This window comes from Propithecus coquereli, unplaced genomic scaffold (assembly GCF_000956105.1).
Source record: "Propithecus coquereli isolate 6110/MARCELLA unplaced genomic scaffold, Pcoq_1.0 Scaffold35, whole genome shotgun sequence".
NCBI lineage: Eukaryota > Metazoa > Chordata > Mammalia > Primates > Indriidae > Propithecus > Propithecus coquereli.
In genome coordinates this window covers 3,754,738-3,774,058 of record NW_012149174.1, presented here as the reverse complement: position 1 = coordinate 3,774,058, position 19,321 = coordinate 3,754,738, and the positions used below count along the sequence as shown (strand labels likewise).

General features: G+C 47.1%; 1 protein-coding gene across 3 annotated transcripts in view; it reads left to right on the top strand.

Moving 5' to 3' along the window:
* Positions 1 to 9,160, top strand: part of SCML4 (sex comb on midleg-like 4 (Drosophila)) — a 93,064-nt gene extending 83,904 nt beyond the window's left edge. The window contains exons 6-7 of one of the 3 annotated variants that reach the window (XM_012651175.1): positions 5,692 to 5,837; positions 8,047 to 9,160. In XM_012651175.1, the coding sequence (XP_012506629.1) occupies positions 5,692 to 5,837; positions 8,047 to 8,172 (272 nt within the window). In that variant the 3' untranslated portion in view covers positions 8,173 to 9,160. The remainder of the gene's footprint in view (positions 1 to 5,691; positions 5,838 to 8,046) is intronic. The other 2 variants (XM_012651176.1, XM_012651174.1) reach the window with 2 other exon arrangements.
* Positions 9,161 to 19,321: the final 10,161 nt, after the last annotated feature.

Here is a 19,321-nt window from a genome sequence, read left to right as displayed (position 1 = left end):
AAAATGTGAGAGCTCTTCCCTGTCTCTCATCCGAGGTATAATCACCAAGAGCTATTACAAAAAGAGGTTTTGGATGGCAAAACCTTCCTGACTTTTGCATTAGCAGGACGTGCTGTAGAATTCCCAACCACGACGAGGTCCAAGGTTCAGAATCAAGAAACAGTAAATCTGACATTGTTATTACAAGCCAAATGCTTCCCGTGGGTTGGATTTTGCTTCCATCGGGCATGGCATCAGGCCAAGGACAGAGACAGGTCAACCACAAAAAGAAGAATGAGGACTACACTGTTTGGGAGGAGGTGGCAGGGGCAAGAGTGTGGCAGGAGCTGATTCATTCTGGGGAGAGAAAAGAGTTTGTGCAGGGACACTGAGGACAAGTACGCTGGAAGATCCAGGATCCAGCCAAGCAGACTGGGCTTCACTCTGCAGTAATCGTAAACCAGACATTTCCGAACAGGGGAGTGAGGCGATTTAGGACGATGGATCTCTTGGTCATTTATGGAATGACATAATAATAATAATTAGAAGAATAGCAACCACCTCATGATTAATTGTGATCATTTAATGCTCTACTACATTAGGCCATTTAATCCTTGCCACCGTCCAACAAGATAAGGGTTTTGGAGACGAAGCGACTGAGAGAGGCTTTGCTCAGTCCTAGGCAGCAGATACTCACGAGCACAATATGCCAGGGGCGCCTCTCGGGTCTGAGGATGGAGCTTCAGACAAGACAGGCGTCGCTGGTCCCTGTTCTCGGAGAGTGTGCAATTCTGGAGAGACAAATGCTGACAAATTATTGCACACTTTTAATTACAATTATTGCTGCAAAGGAAAAGTGTGGATGCTGTGATTGAGTCGGGGTGCAGGGGGCTGCTGAGCCTGCTCCTAGGAGACAGGAAAGGCTTTCCAGAGAAGTGGCCGTGCAGACACCTAGAGATGGCCAGGGAGGGGCCACGGGAGGAGGGGAGGCCAGAGGTTTCCCGGCAGAGGTCACATTGCATGCTAGGAGGTCACAGTGTCTGCTGGTGGCCCAGGAGGAATCCAGCTCAGCCCAGGCTGACTCCCAGCCCAGGGTCTCTCCCTGTCGCCAGAGGCACCCTCTCTTCTCACACAGGCAGGCCAGCTGGTCTAGAATTCAAAGGAAACCTGATTGAAATCTAAGGATTGGCCACGCTCTCTTCTCTGTTGTCTCTGTCACCTCATGGTGTCTTGAAAACTCTAGCACAGAAGTAACGAAAAACAACACTGTTTCAAACCACCTGATTTTGCCCAGATCATGGGCTAGCCTGGGCTCCTCACACACGCTGCATGGCCTTGTTTCTAGGAAGGATCATTCAGGTCACTTGGAGATGCTGAGAAGACATCCCTCTCCCTTTCCCATCAGCTCTCCCATCCCCTCCCGAACCAGCCCCAGCTGTCAGAGAGACTGAGGGGCCTCAGGAGCTCACAGGCAGCCCGAGGACACAGAGGTCCCCACTGAAGATGACAGCCTTCCTTTCGAGACACTTTTGTCAGGCTCCAGCCCTGAGCCACATAGTCACTTGATGCTTAAAATACTCTTAAGGAACAACAAATGACATTCACAATTTATAGATGAAGAAAACGAGGCCTGTAGAGAATGAGCAGAGCCAGGAAGGGACTAGAAGCCTGGCTCGGCTACGGCTCCTCATCAGGTGTGTTTTACACATGGACACACTGACGAGGCCTTCAGATGCGCAAGAAGGCAACTCCCTCAGTGTCAGCAGCCTGCGGTGTAAAGCCACTATCGAGCATCGCAGGAGGAAGGGGCTTGAGAGATCACGTGAACGCCCTCCTTTTACATGGAGGAGCGCAGAGAGGTCCCACGGCCGGGGGTGGTAGGGATCTCCGACTCCCAGCTCCTTGCTCATTCCAGCCTTCCACGTGACTCCATTGGTAGCAAAAGTTTCTCCTGAATTATGAATGAGCAGAAGCAAATTACATATGTATGTATGCACTTGTGAATGTGTAAGAGAGAGAGTCACAGACAGTGATACAAGTACCGTGCCATGAAAACATCCAGGACTGCTTTTCAACACCGACTCATAGTTACCCTCTTTCCGGTAAATGTGAGCTCAGCTTTAGAAACAACAACTACATGTAATTATCCATCCATTCATAACTGGGTTTCACTTTTCACATGTCCCCGGCAGCCCCCAGAGAGTGACGTGACCAAGCACAAAGTTCTCCTTGCTGGATGGAGAATGCCGCCTTCTCTGAAATGTGTCTGGCCAGTGCTTAGCAGGCTCTGTTTGCCTAGGAGCAAGATTTCTTCACATCCATCACGTCTTACCATTGACCTGTCACATCCGCCTGCCCCGGCTGCATCAGGCCCGACCCATCTGTCTTCCCGACACCTTGGCTGCAGCTGGAGGGGGAGTGGCCGGTGTGTTTGTGTCTCTGTGAGCACAGACCACTGCAAAGGCTTTGCGAACCTGCCGCTGGAAAGTCCCATTTTTCTTCCTTCTAGAGGGAGTTTATGTGCTTTGGCTCAGGAGCATCTCCCAAGATGTGACTTAGGCCCCTTCCTGAAAAGGCCTCTCAGAAACACTCTCGAGCCAGACTCTGGCTGTGGCTGCTCCATCCTGGAAAAGTTGAAAGTGCCCCCAGCGAGCACCAGGTACCAGGGACAGAGCCCACTCTGCCAGTGCACTTGTCTCTTCCCCTCCGCAGAGGTCACCTGAGATCCTCCTCCTGAAAGACACGCCAGGCCCTGTGCTCAGCCCGCAGCTGTGGCCGAGGGGAGAGTATTCCCGGACCCTGCTCAGAGGACCTTCGGCTCCCTTGACTGATCCTGTTAATTGGTCTGGGTTTTTTCCCCTTCCTGTCAAATGCAGGAAATTAGATTTGACCTCTGCTCCGATCACTCTAAAATTATTCTTGGCACTAGAGACTTCCAGCCTTTGTAATCAGAGCATCTATTATCACTCTGATTAACGCCGACGTTCTGATGGGGCGGGATCCAAAGGCAAATGCAATTTCTGTGATTCCTCGTCCCCATGTTGAGTGCAGATGTCTTTAAATGGAGTGAAATCACCCTTAAAAAGCATGCATCAGCATTCAGAGGGCTCCAGGGTGCATTAACAGTTTGCCAGCAAGATGGCCTGTGCCAAACCACCTTATGGGACCCCTCCAGGTCCGACAGGGAAAAGCCAGGGAAAAATCTCAAAGTAAATCCAATTCTCAACTGAACCATTATGTATTTAGGACGGACTCAGAAATGTGATGCTGTATTTCTCTCAGCGCTAATGGAGCACCATGCACTTCTCAAGCACGTTAAAAGCAGGAGGGAATGGAGACCAGAAAGCCACTACACCCTGCAATTGAAGAGGGGAAACAAAAGTGAAGACTTCTCACCTTCTTAGAATTATTCTGCAGGGAAGCTGCTTCATTGGTCAGAGCCTCCACGTTTTTCTAGCTTTAAAATGGGATTAAGGATTACCCACACAAGGCTTTTGTGTACGTTACCTAGACTGTTTCTGCGAAGTATATTGATTAATTTCACATTTATCGAAGTCATATTTACAAATACAGTCATGCTTCACTCAATGATTACAATATGTTCTGAAAAACGTGTTGTTGGGCATTTTGTTGGACGAACACATAGAGTGTATTTACACAAACCTAGATGGTATAACCTACTACACACCTAGACCAAACGGGCTAGCCTGTTGCTCCTAGGCTACAAACCTGTATAGCACGTTACTGTACTGGCTATGTAGGCAATTGTAGCCCTTATCACAAGGCAATAGAAATTTTTCAGCTCCATAATAATCTTATGGTACCATGGTCATATGTGGGGTCTGTCAGTGACCAAAGGGTCATCCCATGGTATGTGACAATGTGTTTACTCAGAACCATGGAGGACTCGATGGTTATAACCCCTGTAATGAGAGGATCACATTTGCATTTTTCACCAAACACTTCACCCAGGACCTGGTACAGAGAGGGTGCTCAGTGAATGTTTGTGGAGTGAATGGGGACGAATACTCAGGAAATTAGAACCTAACTCAGGGTTACAGAGGAGGACATAAATAATTGTACTACAAGTGGGAAGCACTTTAAGAACAAAGATTCGAGATTAAAGGGGGAGGAAGGTGACATCCAGGCTGCAGGAACAGCAAAGTTGTTCAGCAAGACATCAGGTGTTACCTGGGCTTTGATGGCTGGTGCAAGGGCAGTGGGAAGGAGGAGGGTAAATGCCTTCTAGAGAGAGACTGAAGTACCAGCTGAAGGTAGAGAAGGGAAGCTAAGGAGACATGTGGCTGTAACCAGCGCACGCAGACAGGGGGTGCAGGGAGGGCGCCCCTGACAGCTCAGTCCTCAAGGCTGGTCAGCCCTTCACACTTGATGAGATGGTGCTGGTCAAACCACCAGCAGGGGCAGCTCCATGATCTGTCCCTGGGTCTCTCTGGCACCAGAGTCCTCCTCCTCCATCTAGGAAGGAAAGATACTTTGAGACCAAAGAGAGCCCTTGACCTTGAGGTAGAGTGCGGATGCAGTGCATAGGCAAGGGGGATCGTGGGGAGTGTGAGCAGGAGATGGGCACAGACAGACCCGAGTCTCAAGGAGAGCACGAGGCAGCGGCAGCTGTGCGTGCTAGAAAGAAAAGAGCATGGTGCAGAAAGACCCATTGGGAAACCCCTGTGGGGGCTGGGTGAGAGGCTCTGGGACTGGGGCAGCAAGGGCCCAACATGAAGACCAACATGAGAGGCTCCTTGCAAGAGCTTCAGAATCATTAAATGTGGGGAGCAAAGGAGCGGGAGAAGGTAGAAGTGGGTTTCAGAAATGGGGGAGATAGGAGGAGAAGCTGGCTCTAGGGAAAGAAGGTGAGATAATTTGGGACATACACACAAAAAAATCAACCCCTAAGTTTTGCCAGGCATAGAACTCATTGCTGTCTTCCTCCTTCACCTGCCCCAAGCTTTTTCGTCTGCTGCATGGGAAATGGCGCTCATGCAACCAGCTGTGGACCAGGCACAGGGTCAGGCCCTTTGGTCAAGGAGTTCACAGTGCAGAGGGGAGGTCAGGGTACATGTACATGCTCTCACACACCCAGGCGGCTGTGGAACGCTCAGAGTGTACCTGGGGCAGTGAGTGGGGTGCACGTGCAGATAAGGGATGGTTCCAAGGATGATGTAGCAGATTTGTACTCTTCAGAGACCAAGAACGAGGACCAAAATGCACCTCAATTCTGCCGTGTCTCTAGCATCTCAGTGTGAAGCCAGTGAGGCAGAAAGGACCCAAAGTCATTGGCCTCCCAGCACCATGGGGCCCATTCGGACACTCACTTAGCACACTTGCCCTGGTCACCAAGTACCCAGTCGCAGGAGACCCTGGGCTCACTGAGGGACAGCTGAACAGGAGGGGTCTTGAAAACTCTAGCTCGGATCAGAGTTTCAGCCTGTTGAAGGAAATCCACCTTCTAATGCTTCATTCCCTGGGAGAGCAGAGCGCTTCTGCATGGGTGGGTGGGCACTGCCTCCAGGAGTGGCTTTCCGTGCTCCAGGCTGCTGACAGAGCAGCCTTTCCCAGTCGCAGGGGTCACTTGGGCCACCTCCTTGGATGGAGGGCACTGAGGAACCCTGACCAGGCCAGGTGGGGCAGGCAGCACCAGGGAGGTGCAAGGGCTTGTGCCCCTGGCTCATGGCTCCCTCTCTGTGCTCCATCCAGCCTCAAACCCTTCTCTGGAAGGGCAGGATGCCAGGCGGCCACGGAGCAGGAACCCCTACAACTGGACCGTGGAGGACGTGGTGTGGTTCGTGAAAGACGCCGACCCGCAGGCTCTGGGGCCCCACGTGGAGCTCTTCAGGAAGCACGTATGCAAGTGGAGGCCTGGCCGGGAGGGACTGGGAGGACAGGCATGGAGGGAGGTGAAGTTTGGGGGCTGCAGCATTCTGGGGGACCTGAACCAAGCCCTAGGGGTGACCCCCACGCAAGGGAGCCAGAGATGACAGGGGCAGATGCAACCACGGGCTTCTCAGAGTGAAACGACCACTTAGTTTTATTTTTAAGAGATATTTATCCCATCTGTTCTCTCATTTTGGCCTTCATCAGGAGTGCCTGTTCTCCTGCCCATCCATCCGTCTGTCTGTGCATTCAACAAACATTTATAGCGCACCTACAATATGCCAGGCAAACTGTAACAGTGCCTATTCCTAAACTGCTTTGAGGATGAAATGAGAAAATGCACATAAAATGTTCAACATGGTGCCTGGCTCGTAGATAGCCTTATTAGCAGATATTATTCTAATTATTTAGGAGACTCTGAAATATATGAAGATGGTAAATTTTTTTTAAAGGTAAGAATTAATACTTTACCTGACAAGCTTACAATGTTAGCTTTGTATCGCTACTATCACAAATCACCACAAACGTAGTGGCTTAATGCAATACAAACTTTTTACCTTACAGCTCTGTAGGTCAGGAGTCTGCCACGGGCCTCACTGGGCTGTTTACAGGCTCGTGGGGGAGGTCAGGGTAAGTGCGCTCACACACCCAGCGGGCTAGGAGGTGCTGTGTGTGTCGACAAGGCTGCATTCCTTTACCGAGCTGCCAGGGCGCCTGCGTTTGCCTTCCTCTTCCAGCTGCTAGGTCCACGGTCACTCCTTTGCTCACCTCCCCCCCCATCTTTAAAGCCAATAACGTCAAGCCGAGTCCTTCTCCAGCCGCCACCTCCTTGGTTCTCTCTGCTGATTTCCCCTTCCACTTTTAGGGACCCTCGTGTTTACCTTGCCCCCCTCCCCATAATCCAAGCTAATCTCTCTTCTTTAAAGTCAGCCAATAACAGCCTCATTCCCCACTGCCGTGTAACCTAACAGATTCACAGATTCTCGAGATTCAGCAATAGACATCCTGGGGAGTGGAAGGAGCATTATTCTGCCTACCAGTTAGCATTATATTTTTCCTTCTTTTTTCCCATTTTACTAGGTGATTCTGTCATAGAAATCATACTCTCAGATCCTGGGAGGATTCTCATCTAACTCAACACTCACACTTAATCAGACATATGTTTGACCTTTCCTAACGATGGGGCCTTGAGACCAAGGACCACAGAGAGGGTTATGTTTAGGCAGATTTGGGCAGGGGGAGTCTAGCTCTCTTCCAGGGTGGTAGCACAAGGTGGGAGTCTAGAACAGTAGGAAATGGGGCTCCTAGGAGGGGCCTGCAGATGAGCTTTGCCCACTCTGCCATGTTGCCAAGGACGTGGAGAGCGAGTGGTGCAGGGTAGGTGCTCTGTCCATACTGGCTGGCTGGATAGGTGACTGAGAGGGGCTGCTGACCCTTGCACAGCTACCTGAGTCCATAACTGTGTCTCTTCCCTCCACCTGAGCACCCCAAATTTCTACCCTTTGTCTCCAGTGACCTGAAGATAGCACTACAGGTGAGCGAGGAAACCCAGCCTTGCGAGGTCTGTGCTGGAGGGTTACCACTTCCAGAGACAAGTAGGAGCAGTCACAGGACCTCAGAGGATCGGCTCATTCCATTAGCAGCTCTTTGTGCTAAACTCTGAGATGAAGCAGGTGGATTATTCAGTGTGTTCCACCTAGTGTTATTGACAGGGCTAAAACATACCTGAAATCCTTCATCTAGTGTAATGAGCAGTTTTGTAATCAGCTAAAGGTAGGAGGGCTCACTAAGAAAAGAAATAAGAGATTAGGGTGATGGATGAAAGTCTGGAATGGAAAGTCCGAGGGATGACCCTTTTTGTTCCTTTAGCTGAGATTGGATGAGGCGATAAACCTCATATGTGGGATGTTGGGAACATAGGTGGGGTTATGTTTGATTCCTTCCATCGGGGGAGGGCAGGAATGTTAAAGGTCCAGTGTATCCAATGACTCCAGGGAGACGGTAGGAAGAGGAGCACACAGTATTTGCTTGCTTTAATATTTTAAAAGAGAGAGCATATGCTATCTAAATAAATCCATATGCCCTTACCATAGCCCCTGACCACACTGTAACCTTGGCCACCACTTGATGACTCTGACCATCTTCTGGGCTTTCTTTTTTCTGATCCTGTTCCACCAGGAGATTGATGGCTATGCGCTCTTGTTGCTGAAGAGTGACATGATCATGAAGTATCTGGGCCTGAAGCTGGGACCTGCACTGAAACTCTGCTACCACATTGACAAACTGAAGCAAGGCAAGTTCTGAAGTTTTTCAAAAGATAGAAGCAAAATCTAAAACAACAGATATCAAGATTATCTTCTGCCTTACCAACATCCAGCCAACGTCACAAAATAGACTCTCCTCCTAAAACTAACAGCTACAGAGACTTGGTCTTTTTATAAAACTTGTGCATCTTTGCCTTTTTAAAAATCCAACATGGCCCTTTTCGAAAGACTCATCCTTGTTAATGATTTGCCAAAAAAAATTATGAAAAGCCTGTTATTTATAACATCCCTGATATGTTGGTTGCTCTTAGAGTGGGTCCTATTTGCATAATGAGAGAATGGGGGACTGAATGCTAATGCCAAGGAGAGCCCCGGAGGGCTCAAGGGATATAAGAAGGACCTTTGTCCCTGCGGGGTCTGCAGGGACACACACCGCAGCGCCACCTGCCTCTAACTTTGACCTGGGTACCGACCAGTGTGAGCCTTGCTTGACTCAGCTCTGGAAGCTGTCTCTGGGGATGACTGCCTCACCTTGCACTATCTGGAAAACTTGAATTCTTTTGCTCTCTGAAAGAGAATGAAAAAAAAAAAAAGATCTTTTCTATTCCTAGTTATCCGAAGTCCTGTGTTTCCCCACTAGAGGGCAGACTGCTAATGAAACTTCAGGACCCTCACTGACTGCAGTGATCGATTACACGGTGCTCAGCGGATGGGTTAGGGTTTCTGTGGACAAGATCTAGCCTACACAGAAACAGGGATTTATTCCCCAGTCAGCATCACAGATTACAACTTGGGAAGAAACCATCATCTAGAGGGTTCTAGTTCACATCCAGTCATTGCTGACTGACTGACTGATAGGCAAGCAGCAAAGGCAAGAATTTGGAAACACACTCTGCCCAGACGGGGCTTTGGAGTCCCTTCCCTTCTAGAGTCCTTATTGAGGTGTTGATGTGTCGGTATGCTGAAGAATCTTAGTGACATTTAGCCACGGGTGTTTCTTTTAAAAAGAAAAAGAAAAAATGTCTCAACTAAGCTTTGAAATGGGAGAGTGCTGATTTCTAGTTACACTGCTGGATTATGTAGTTGTATCTGTGGCTAATTTTTCTAGTCCTCAACAAATACACAGACATGCTATTATTGAGTTTAATTCAATTTACAAATAGGTTTTCCTTCCTCACCGTGGAGTAATAGAAAAAATTGATTTTCTGCCCCTTTGCAGCTGTGTCCATAGATGGACAATGAATCCATAATTTACTAGGCAGAAGGGAAACCTCTTCTCCGCCATTCTTTTTATCCTTCTCCTTTCTCTCCTTCTCTCTCTTTTCCTCCTCTTTCTCACTGAGCAGGAGACATATCTTCAGGATGAATTCACCTTTGCTGTGGGCATAACCTGGTCCTTAAAAAAACACCTACAGTGTTGGCAATGAGCAGATGAATGTTAGACTTTGTGATCCCCGGGAGGGTGAGGATCGAGGCTGACTTGGGGCCTCCCTTGGCCCACGTGTGAATCAGGAAAGGCACAGCCTCCTCCAGGCTGCAGCCCGAGCAGGGGTCTCAGCTGGCAAGTGGAACAGGCTGGGATCTCAACCCCTTGACCAACTGCCCTCATGAAGAACATGACCTGTGCAACCTCGTGGGCAACCCTGGGTAGATGTGCAAATCGATCGCCTATCAATCAGTTAGAGTGTAGATGAAGACTATAAGAAATATTCCACACCATGCTCTTAGGCCCACTTTGACGTGCAGTCTTTGAGAAAGCACATCATAGCAAAATCCTTCTCAGACACATGAAGGGCGGCTAGACTGACAGCCTGACCGACAGGGCAGGAGGAGAATGTCCTAAACCTGCCCACTGAATTGAGCTCGAGTTGTCAGATTGCAGAAGGTCTGTTGGTTTCAGCACACGACAAAACTACCTTGAATCAGGCCGTGGGACAGTCTTCAAGATTTTAAAAACAACAGACATTATCCCTCAAAAGTTTGTTAATCCTAAGTGCTCGCTGATGGTCTAGAGTGACGATAATTTCCCTCAAAAAGCCATGGCCAGGTTGTGTATTTAGAACTGCCGGTGTGAAACCAGGGAGAAAATCCCACCACAACCCTGGGGGTCCTTGCTCAGTCCTCCTGTGCCCGTGGTGCCTCTTCCATCGACAGAGACCCTGCTCAGTGACTTCCAATACTAAGCTTTCAAAACTTCCTACCCACCCTCACCAGTGCCTCCCTCACTGAGAAGTCATGGACATTGGTGCCCTCCCTCAAATAAAATCAGCCCCAGACCATGGCAAAGAGATGTCTCGAGTAGTATTCAGGGGAGAGACATGTTCCCATTCCAAGTACAGGAGAAAACTGGATCCACGTTCACGCGGAGCTGCTCGCGCAGAGGTGCCGTCTAATTTTGCATTACACTTTCAGCAGGACAGATTGCTGCAGCCATGATATTTAAGATCTGACTTTTTAAAAATCTCATTACTCTTAAAATGAATGGTGCCATATCAGAGAATAACCTGGGGAGGAAATTCTTCCTTGCCTGTTTTTGCACTGAAATGCAATTAGCCGACCAAATTATTGTAGCATTACTGCAATTATAATTAATTTTCACCCCTCTCAAAAATCTTGTCTAACCAGAAGGCTAAATAGCTTCACAAATGTAGAACACACTAGGCTGTTTCCTTTAAACGGACCTTAAAGCGTGAGGTCCTGCGGGTAACTCTCGTCCAAACGAGAGCCTACTTGGGGGCCTCACACTTGTGCAGATATGGTACTTGTCATTCCATTGCAGTAGCTTTGCTTCAGGTTGTAGTGAATAATAATATAGTTTTGCATAATTCCAAACTAGTGCATGTGTTCATGTTCCAAACATTTCCAATTACACTTGTCTGTTAAACATTTTAAAAAAAAATCAAGAGACAATTCTATTGCCTAAGGCCTTTCAAATATTTTATTTTATGAAGCACATTATTCCCTTCACAAAGACTTTAGGTAAAAGATGTGGGTTTGTCTGTGTGTGTGTGTGTGTGTGTGTGTGTGTGTGTGTGTTTCCTGACACTGTCATTGGAAGAGCCTTAGAAGTGGCTGGGAGTGTGTTAGCTATTGCATTTCTTGGTATAAAATGTCTGCCAGCTTTGTGACACGGAGGCGGAACCTGCTCTCGTCTTCCTACTGGCTGTTACTACCTGGTGTCCCCTCTCGTGCCAGCAGGGTGTGCCCTGGAGGCAGCTGGGTGACCAGGACTACTCTGGGCTCCTGGGCTTGCCCCCTCGGGCGCTGACTGGGCATGCCAGGCCCGCAGCTGCGGGTGACAGTGGGAACAGTGGCCCTGGGGGCCTCGTGTAGCGCCTACCAGAGAGTATACCAGGCTCCCATCATTTCCCTTCAGCAGGGCTGCCAATTTTTATTTTTTTTTCCTCTCACCAGGAAAAAGGAGTGACGAACTCAGGAGAACCAACTGTATTCAATCTGTTGGGAAGGAATACTGGGCTCAGACCGGTTTGCCCACAAAGGAAACCAGTGAGGGAGGACAAAGCCATACATTTCTTAGGGAAGCAATGAAAGAGCAGCTATCCTAACAGCCTTTTATGCTGCAATAACCTATTTTTGTATGTATGTGCTGTGTGGAATATTTCTAATTTTTTTAAATTAAAACTATTTTTAAAATTATTTTTGAGGTGGTGTCAGGAAAATTTTGTGAAATCTCCAAAGATAATTGGAAATGCCCAGAGGTGCCCAGGGACTCAGATTTAGTCATTGTGAGAAGGCCTTGAGAAATGGAAATATTCTGCTCTTTCGAAAGCAGCAGCCACATTTCCGTGTGCACAAGCGGAAGGAGGCCTCGCTGTCTGAGCCTTGCTGGGCAGGGCACCTTTTCCACTCTTCCCCAAGGGGGCTACAGGGGGAGTGGGTTTGACTCATTTTTTTTTTTTTTTAACTCAGATAACAAGACATGGGATTGTGAAGTAGATGACTTTTTGAAAACTGAAATATTTTGTTAAGAAAAGTGGTGCAAATCTATCCACGGGTCCGATTTGGGGTTTTTTTGGACATAAACACTCCAAGACCTGCCTGGCTCTCCTGTTGCCTTGCCGTGTGCCCATACCCCTTGTGGCATGAGAGGACCATGCTGAGAACCCCAGAGGTGAGTCCAGCACACGGTCCCACATCCAGAGGTACAAACACTGCCATTTCCATTATGAGATGTCCGGCGCAGCAGCAATGCCCCCGTGCAGCGCCCCGCCACCCCCACCCCCACCCCCGCCCTGCGGCACCTGTGCTTCCAACCCTGCCGCTGCAAGAAGAGCGGTGTTTCCTGCAGTGGTGCAGTGGTTATCCTGATCCAAGATGATCCCCTCACGGACGATTGGAAGCTGGATTTCTGGAAATCTAGCATTTACTTGAAAGAGAATCGCTCTTATTTATTACCACCAGTTAACTATTATGAAAACATGTCTGCTAACAATTTACTTTGTGTAATTTGTTCTAATGCTAACAAGCAACATCTGGGACACTTCCTGCGGTAAATTCCTTTGTGGTTGCAGTATCGCACACAGACTTCACCAAAACGCTGTGCTTGAGAAGAACGCTCACTGCGACTCTCCCAGGTTGCAAGAAATTCCCTTCGCTTAGAAGCAGTTCTGGGCAAAAGCCCATTTTTAGAGGAGGATTTGCTTTTCTTCACTTTGCTTTCCCAAGCTGGGCCCCAGATCTGTGCTCTTAAAATCCCACATAAAGAGTGTGGAGGTTCTTGTCACGCTCAGCACTGGTTGTGATTTCCTCCAGAGGAAAAGATGGCAGGGAGAGCTCTCTGAAGCTCTCTCTGAAGCTGTCCCTTCAGAATGACCCTCCCCAGGTCAGTCGAGGGTGCTGCACCACGAGTTGATGTTGAGAGGATGAGAGGACGGGAGGACTAGCAGAGTAGAGACACAGCCAAGAGCCGTGGAGCTGACTCTGCAGGCGATTAAATAATGATGCCAGCGAGTGTGGGGACAGCAGCATCTTTTTGTTCAAAGGGTCTACATATACCATTTGGACTTGCTCCCACTGTGCTCCGCCCTGGAGCTCGACCGCATGGCCTGAGACCTAGAGCTGGTTCCATGTGTAGATGCTTTTTGCACAGGCCAACATAAACATCTTCCATTGGATCCGACTTTGGAATACACCCAAAGCCTTGCTTCTCCAAACACCTCACTATGAAATAACAGACCCTCACTAGGTGTCATTTTACAATAATCCTGTGTGACCGAAGGCGACCTCCATCATAAATGTAGCATCCTCAAATCTCAGGAAGGCCCTACCTCCCCACCCAGGGCTGGAACACTTCCCCACAGTGCCTGACCACTTCCCATTATGGAGAGTTTACTCCCTTAGGAAGTGGCTTATTTCTCCATTGGACAGCTCTGGTCGTAAAAAAGTTATTTCTCCGGGAGACACAGATGTCTGTGAATCAGACACAGACGTTTGAGATGAAGCCAACACTGAAATCTTTCTCTTTTTGACAGAGCTTGTCCATGCAGTAACCACGCCTATAATACACATTGCCATTGGTGAGTAGATCCCAGAAATAGGTTCTGCTGTGTTATGATAGCAGGGTGGACACTTTATATAAATGTGGGACTCAGGCAGGTCATGGCCATCTGATTCATCAGCCCTGTCCTGAAAAACTAGTGAAATTTTTGTGGTCTGTCTGTCTGTCCGTCTGTCTCTCTCTCTCTCTCACACACACATACACACACACACACACACACACACACACAAATAATTGGAGTGGCCTGGGATGATTTTTCAGTGTAGTTATAAATCTGGCTGTGGTCACATAAGCATATGAGTTATATAAACTGGCATGAATAAATCTAGAAGGTCTCACGCCTCGTTAACAACTGTGAAAAAGACACTCTGAGATGTGGAGGCCCTATATCTTAATCGTACTCATCTGTGATATAATGAACTAAGGAAGCTTTAGTTTAGACAAAAACAAGTTATGATTGATGATAGAAAAGTAAACACAATCTGTCGTGAATTTGTGAAAGAGTTATACAGTGTATGAACCCAAGTCCAAGTTAGCTTTCCTGCTTGTGTGCACATGTGCACGAGTGAGCATGTATTTGTGAGTTTGTGAGTTAATGCAACAAAAAGTGGGGATTGGGGGAGGTTGAGAAAGGATTGTAAAGGAAGATTTTGCTTTCTGGAGTGTTCTCTGTCATTCAGAAGAACTATCCAGCAGTGACTTAGAAATCAGACCCAAAAGTACACGTAACATGTAGTTTACGTAGCTTGCTTGGATAGAATTTTGGATTATGGAGCAGATTCTCTATGAAAATACTTAAATCGTGATACTTGGGAAAAGCAGGTAAGACCCAGCCCCTGGCACTGTGCCTGCCACGTATAAGGCATCTCATTAGTGCTCATTAGCTGGCTGAAGGGATGACGGAGTGCTTGACCAGTCCTTGTATTTTCCCTAAAAGCCACCAGTTTCTTTTTTAACGCCCAGGTTTTGTCTTTACTGCAAGGAGAACTGCCAAAGGGACAGAAGAGCGTGAGGCCTTGGTTCCCCCTGGCTCTCCAAACACTCCAACAACTAGGTCAGCCCCTCAGTCGCGGGCCTGCTGTTCACGCCCACCTTTCTGTCTTGCCTGGCCTTGCGCTCTACTGCCGGCGTTAGGGAGTAAGAACTGATTATTCACAGCTTCGCTTTTAAGCCATCTTTTCCTCTTCCTTCTCAATCCTTGACGCCTCTCAGAAATAAGACCAGGGCTTCCAGTGGCTGGTTAACTGGGCCCGGAGGGCAAGCTGCTCTCTGGGAGGGTCCCTGAACTCTGCACTCCCAGCACCCTGCTCTCCTCGCAGCACCTGTCTCCTGCGTGCGCCTGCGGATGGAGAACGCGCAGCCCGCGGGGCTGGAAAGAAGGGAACCTTCCCGTCCTTTCCCAGTCTTCACCCCTCTCCTCCCTTGACAGTAGATTTGGAGATATCAGGGGGTTCCCTTCCCCCTCCGCCCCCAGACGGTTACATACAAGCCTTGGGAGTAGAATGATGTGACTAATTATTTTCCCAAAAAAACTTAAGAGTGTTTTATCTTCGAAAAAATCACCTCAAAAGCCTGGACACATGTCCCAAGGATGAGGTCATTGCTCAGAATATTTTTAGTACATCTCTTTTGGGGTTATCTTTAAAAGCTAGGATACATTTTTTACAAAGTGTTATCGGAAGTCCATCATTGTCCCTTGGGGGTGGATTTTTTTTTTTTCTTTTTGGAGAAAGCCAAAGCCACTGGGGTCATGTCCAGGGAATAACGTGGGTAGTCAATTTGAGATTGAAAATGACATGTCTTCATGCACATTAGCTTGTCTTTTCTTGTGTGCTTCCTTACTCGGTTCAAACAGCAATAGCAGCTGTAATTCATTTGTTAACTTATTCTCTGAGCGTGTGAGGCGGAATGATGGTGATGGAAATGTTACATGTTAGGCAGGTATCAGTATAAGGAGCTGCAATGTATAGATTACCTTGAAGGGCAACATCATTTGGATGTATAACGTTCAACCTGTTCATTTTAAGGTAATTTCATTGATGCATCTTTAGGCATGGGAAGCTAAGGATACTGTGAGATTTTGCAAATGTTGCAAATATACAGAGACTACCCTCACACCCAGACCCCTAGAATCCTAGAGTTGGGAGGAATATGCTGTGGGGGACACCTGCACAGTTCACCTCCGGTGTAGAACCTTCTCCATCCCAATCCCTGTGGGTTCCACAACACTATGCGGGGTCAGAGCAAGGTGCAGTGCAAAAGAAACAAGCTCTCCAAGTTACCCCTCACACCCCCACCTCCTTATCTGGAAGAGGAGGGATCATTCAGATGACCTTGAAAAGCATTCACAGCCCAGCCCCTTTGGCAAAGGCCAGCGGGCCCTGCTGCCATAGCAGTTATGGGCTACTGGTTCCTCCCCTTCTGCCGGATAACTTCGAGCTTCTGCTTCTCATTTCTGACTCATCCAGGTGTTTTCTAATCCCCCTCTCGCGTGGGCCATAACCCCTCCTCAAAGCCATGTAAGCTACACTTTGCCCTCCTTTCCCCTCATCTTGTACTTCCCGTTTTATTCTCTCTTCCTGCCTCCATGTTTCTTTGTTTCCACTCTTCTGCCCTCCATTTCACTAGCTCAAATGCCTTTTGGGAAGGTGAGGAGATGGAGAAAAAAAAGAAAGAATTAACAAGCAGCTTCTGTGCCCCCTGGCCCAGCAGCTCTGACCTCTGCCTGGCTTCCACAGTCTAGCTGTCACCGCCCACAGCGTCCTGTGGCTCTGTCACGCTTCCTGCCCCATCTCCACTTGCTCTTTCTGCTTCTCAAGGTCCAGCCCTCTCAGCTTTGTGCTTGAGCCTGGGAACAAGAGCATTCTCCCTTCAGAGTGTTCCCTTCTGTGATTCACCCTGATGTCCCGCTGATGGGCCTCTTGAGCCTGAATCAAGCACAATGCTCCTCCTTCAGCCCTGAAGGTCAATGACCTGGAGCCAGTTCCACGTACCTCTTGAGAAGCTCGTGCTGCTTCTCCCGCCATGCTGCCTCCTGCAATCTGCAGGGAGTCACCCCAACGTCCACTAACAATTCCAATAATGTCACAGTTCTTCATAGAACACAGAGCATTGCCCAGGCCCGCTCAGCACCGAACACGCCGCCTTGTGGAGGGAGCCACAGCCTCGTGTTGATGTGAGGAGGGCCCAGCCAGCATCAAAGAGGTGGGCCAGTGACCTGCAGCAGAAGTGTTTCTGGGGTGAGGTTTTGCTTTTAGACGGTTACAAGTCTACCAAGATGTGTGCAACATTAAGTGGCTTGTGTCTGAGTAGGGGGAGATGATGATACATTCCCAAAATAAAACGTGGTTTAGAGGCGGGAGAAAGGTGACTCACCTCTGGAAAAGAAATGCTGTGTTCCTGGCCTTCATCCAGCACAATCACACACCCTCCAGGTCTTTCAAGAAGTCAAACTTATTTCCCCCTCAGGAGCTGAAAGTGTTTCTGCCAAAGTATGAGAGGGTCAGGGGGACTTTGATTTCCTTTATTACCCATCGTGTTCTAAGCCACAGTATTTAATTTGCTATTGTCTTCCAGCTATACCTTTGATCACTTAAGGATTAAAAAAAAAAGAGCTCCTCTCATTTTATCCTCAAGAAAACTTGAACTATCAGTTACTTTATGTAGCAAATATTTCCATTTTATATACATTGTTTATTGATTGTTTCTCCTCTGTATATACCTAGAAGTAATTTTATTAACATAAAGATTTTATACTTTAAATACATGAGTGGATAAATTTGCTTTTTATTCTGTTCACATACAAGAAAACTAAATAAATGGATTGAATAAAATCATTTCATCCTAACTGGCTTCTGCTGCTATTTTTTTCTTTTCATTAACAGTGAAAACTTTTTGTTAATTAAGTGCTGTTGTAACATCGCAAAGCACAAGGCCAAAAGGTGTGTTTTACCAGCCGTGCGAGGCCGCGGTTAGCTGACGAGGCTCCCGCTAAACAATGAAGGCACGTGAGGAAGTGGAAATCCTCATTCTCTGCTTGCTTGCGGGGTGGAATGATGGTGATTGAAATGTTATGGCTTTTGTTTTGTAAGTTGACGAGTTTATTTTCAGATTCTTTCTTTCAACTCAGCCTTAGTTAATCTCATCTTTCCACCTCTTTATGCTACTCCTCTACCCCATATGCCCACTCAGGAGGCTTCCTGATCTCACCCCATCCGGGAGAGTGACAGCTGCACCTTCTCCCTGGTAAAGTCTTTCTTTAATCACGCACTGCATGCAACAGCCAGACACCAAGGGTGCAAATAGGTCATTTCCTTATCCTGGCAAGATAAAAACAGGGTTGACTACATTCCCTTTTCTCTACCAAGATGGCCTTTCCTCCCTCCTAACTAAAGATTTTTGAAGAGAGAGAGAGAGAGGGAGTGTGTGTGTGTGTGTGTGTGTGTGTGTGTGTTTCTATGATTGGGCTTGGGAATTTGAGAGAAAGTTTATCCACTGAAAGTTTGTGCATCATTTTCTTGTGCCAAGGCATGTGTCCAAGAAGGACCTGGTATATATATAGTCTTCAGCTATTCTAATTACTTGAAAATTCATTGTGCTTTCACTTTTTACGGACATAATAGAATCCTGGAACACTACTTCAATTCTATGTTTTATTTAGAAGTACTCGGAGGAGCGAAGCTTTTAGCTTAGAGAATGGTGTAGTTTAAAGTCCTAGCTTTATTATTTTTTTAAAACTACCAATAGATCTAATTTTGCAAACTAGACATCAGTGAATAGAGCTCATTGTAATGGTGAGTGGCATTTACATTGGAGAAAAAGAGCAGTAAGCCCTGTCACCTGGGGAAAGAGCCTCTTCTTAATTTTTGCTCTTTGCAAGCATGATGCAATCAGTGTTGCCTAATATTGGGACAATCCTCTCACCTCAAAGTGTTCCTATGTAATTGTGTTATATAATGGGAAATCGTAATAGGCAATTTGGTTCTGTAATTCAGTTTGCAAAGCATGCAAACATAAGATAACTAGGTTAAATGCAAATAGGCATTACACTAAGGTACGGAAGATTGGGGGGAAAGATGCTGTGTCCATAATTTAGAAACAACATGAATTTTATTCCTCAGGTGCCTCAAAATGTAGAGTTTATTAAAGTTATTTGTTCTCTAGTTTAATTTCATCACATACTGTTCAGACAGATACATTATCTCTGTGTGAACACACATGTATCCTTACTGCATGTATTTACAAATCTCTCATTTGTAATAAGCAGGCTCCAAGTGTAGCATGTTCTTTAGAAGTGAGTTGGATGTACTCATTTTTATAACACACAGTGTTTTAATAAATAGACCATTATATATAAGACACCATATCAAAATATGCTTTTAATTTCTCAAAGCCTAGCTGTTATTGTTTGTAACTTTCTTTTGGGCGAATTTGTTCATTATTTAGAGGTCTGTTTTTCTGTTTTTAATGTATTCTCTTAAACAGTGACCAGTAGGTACACTACAGTCAGATATTTAATTAAACAACCACTGCTGGCCTTATGGTTTTAATAGCTTGGGGGTATTTTTTGTTTTGGCTTTTTTTTTTTTTTCATTTTTGATGAAGCATTTGCTTTTAGTACAGTGTATTGTGGGCCTGGGTGAGATTCAATAAGATTTCCAAATCTTTAGAA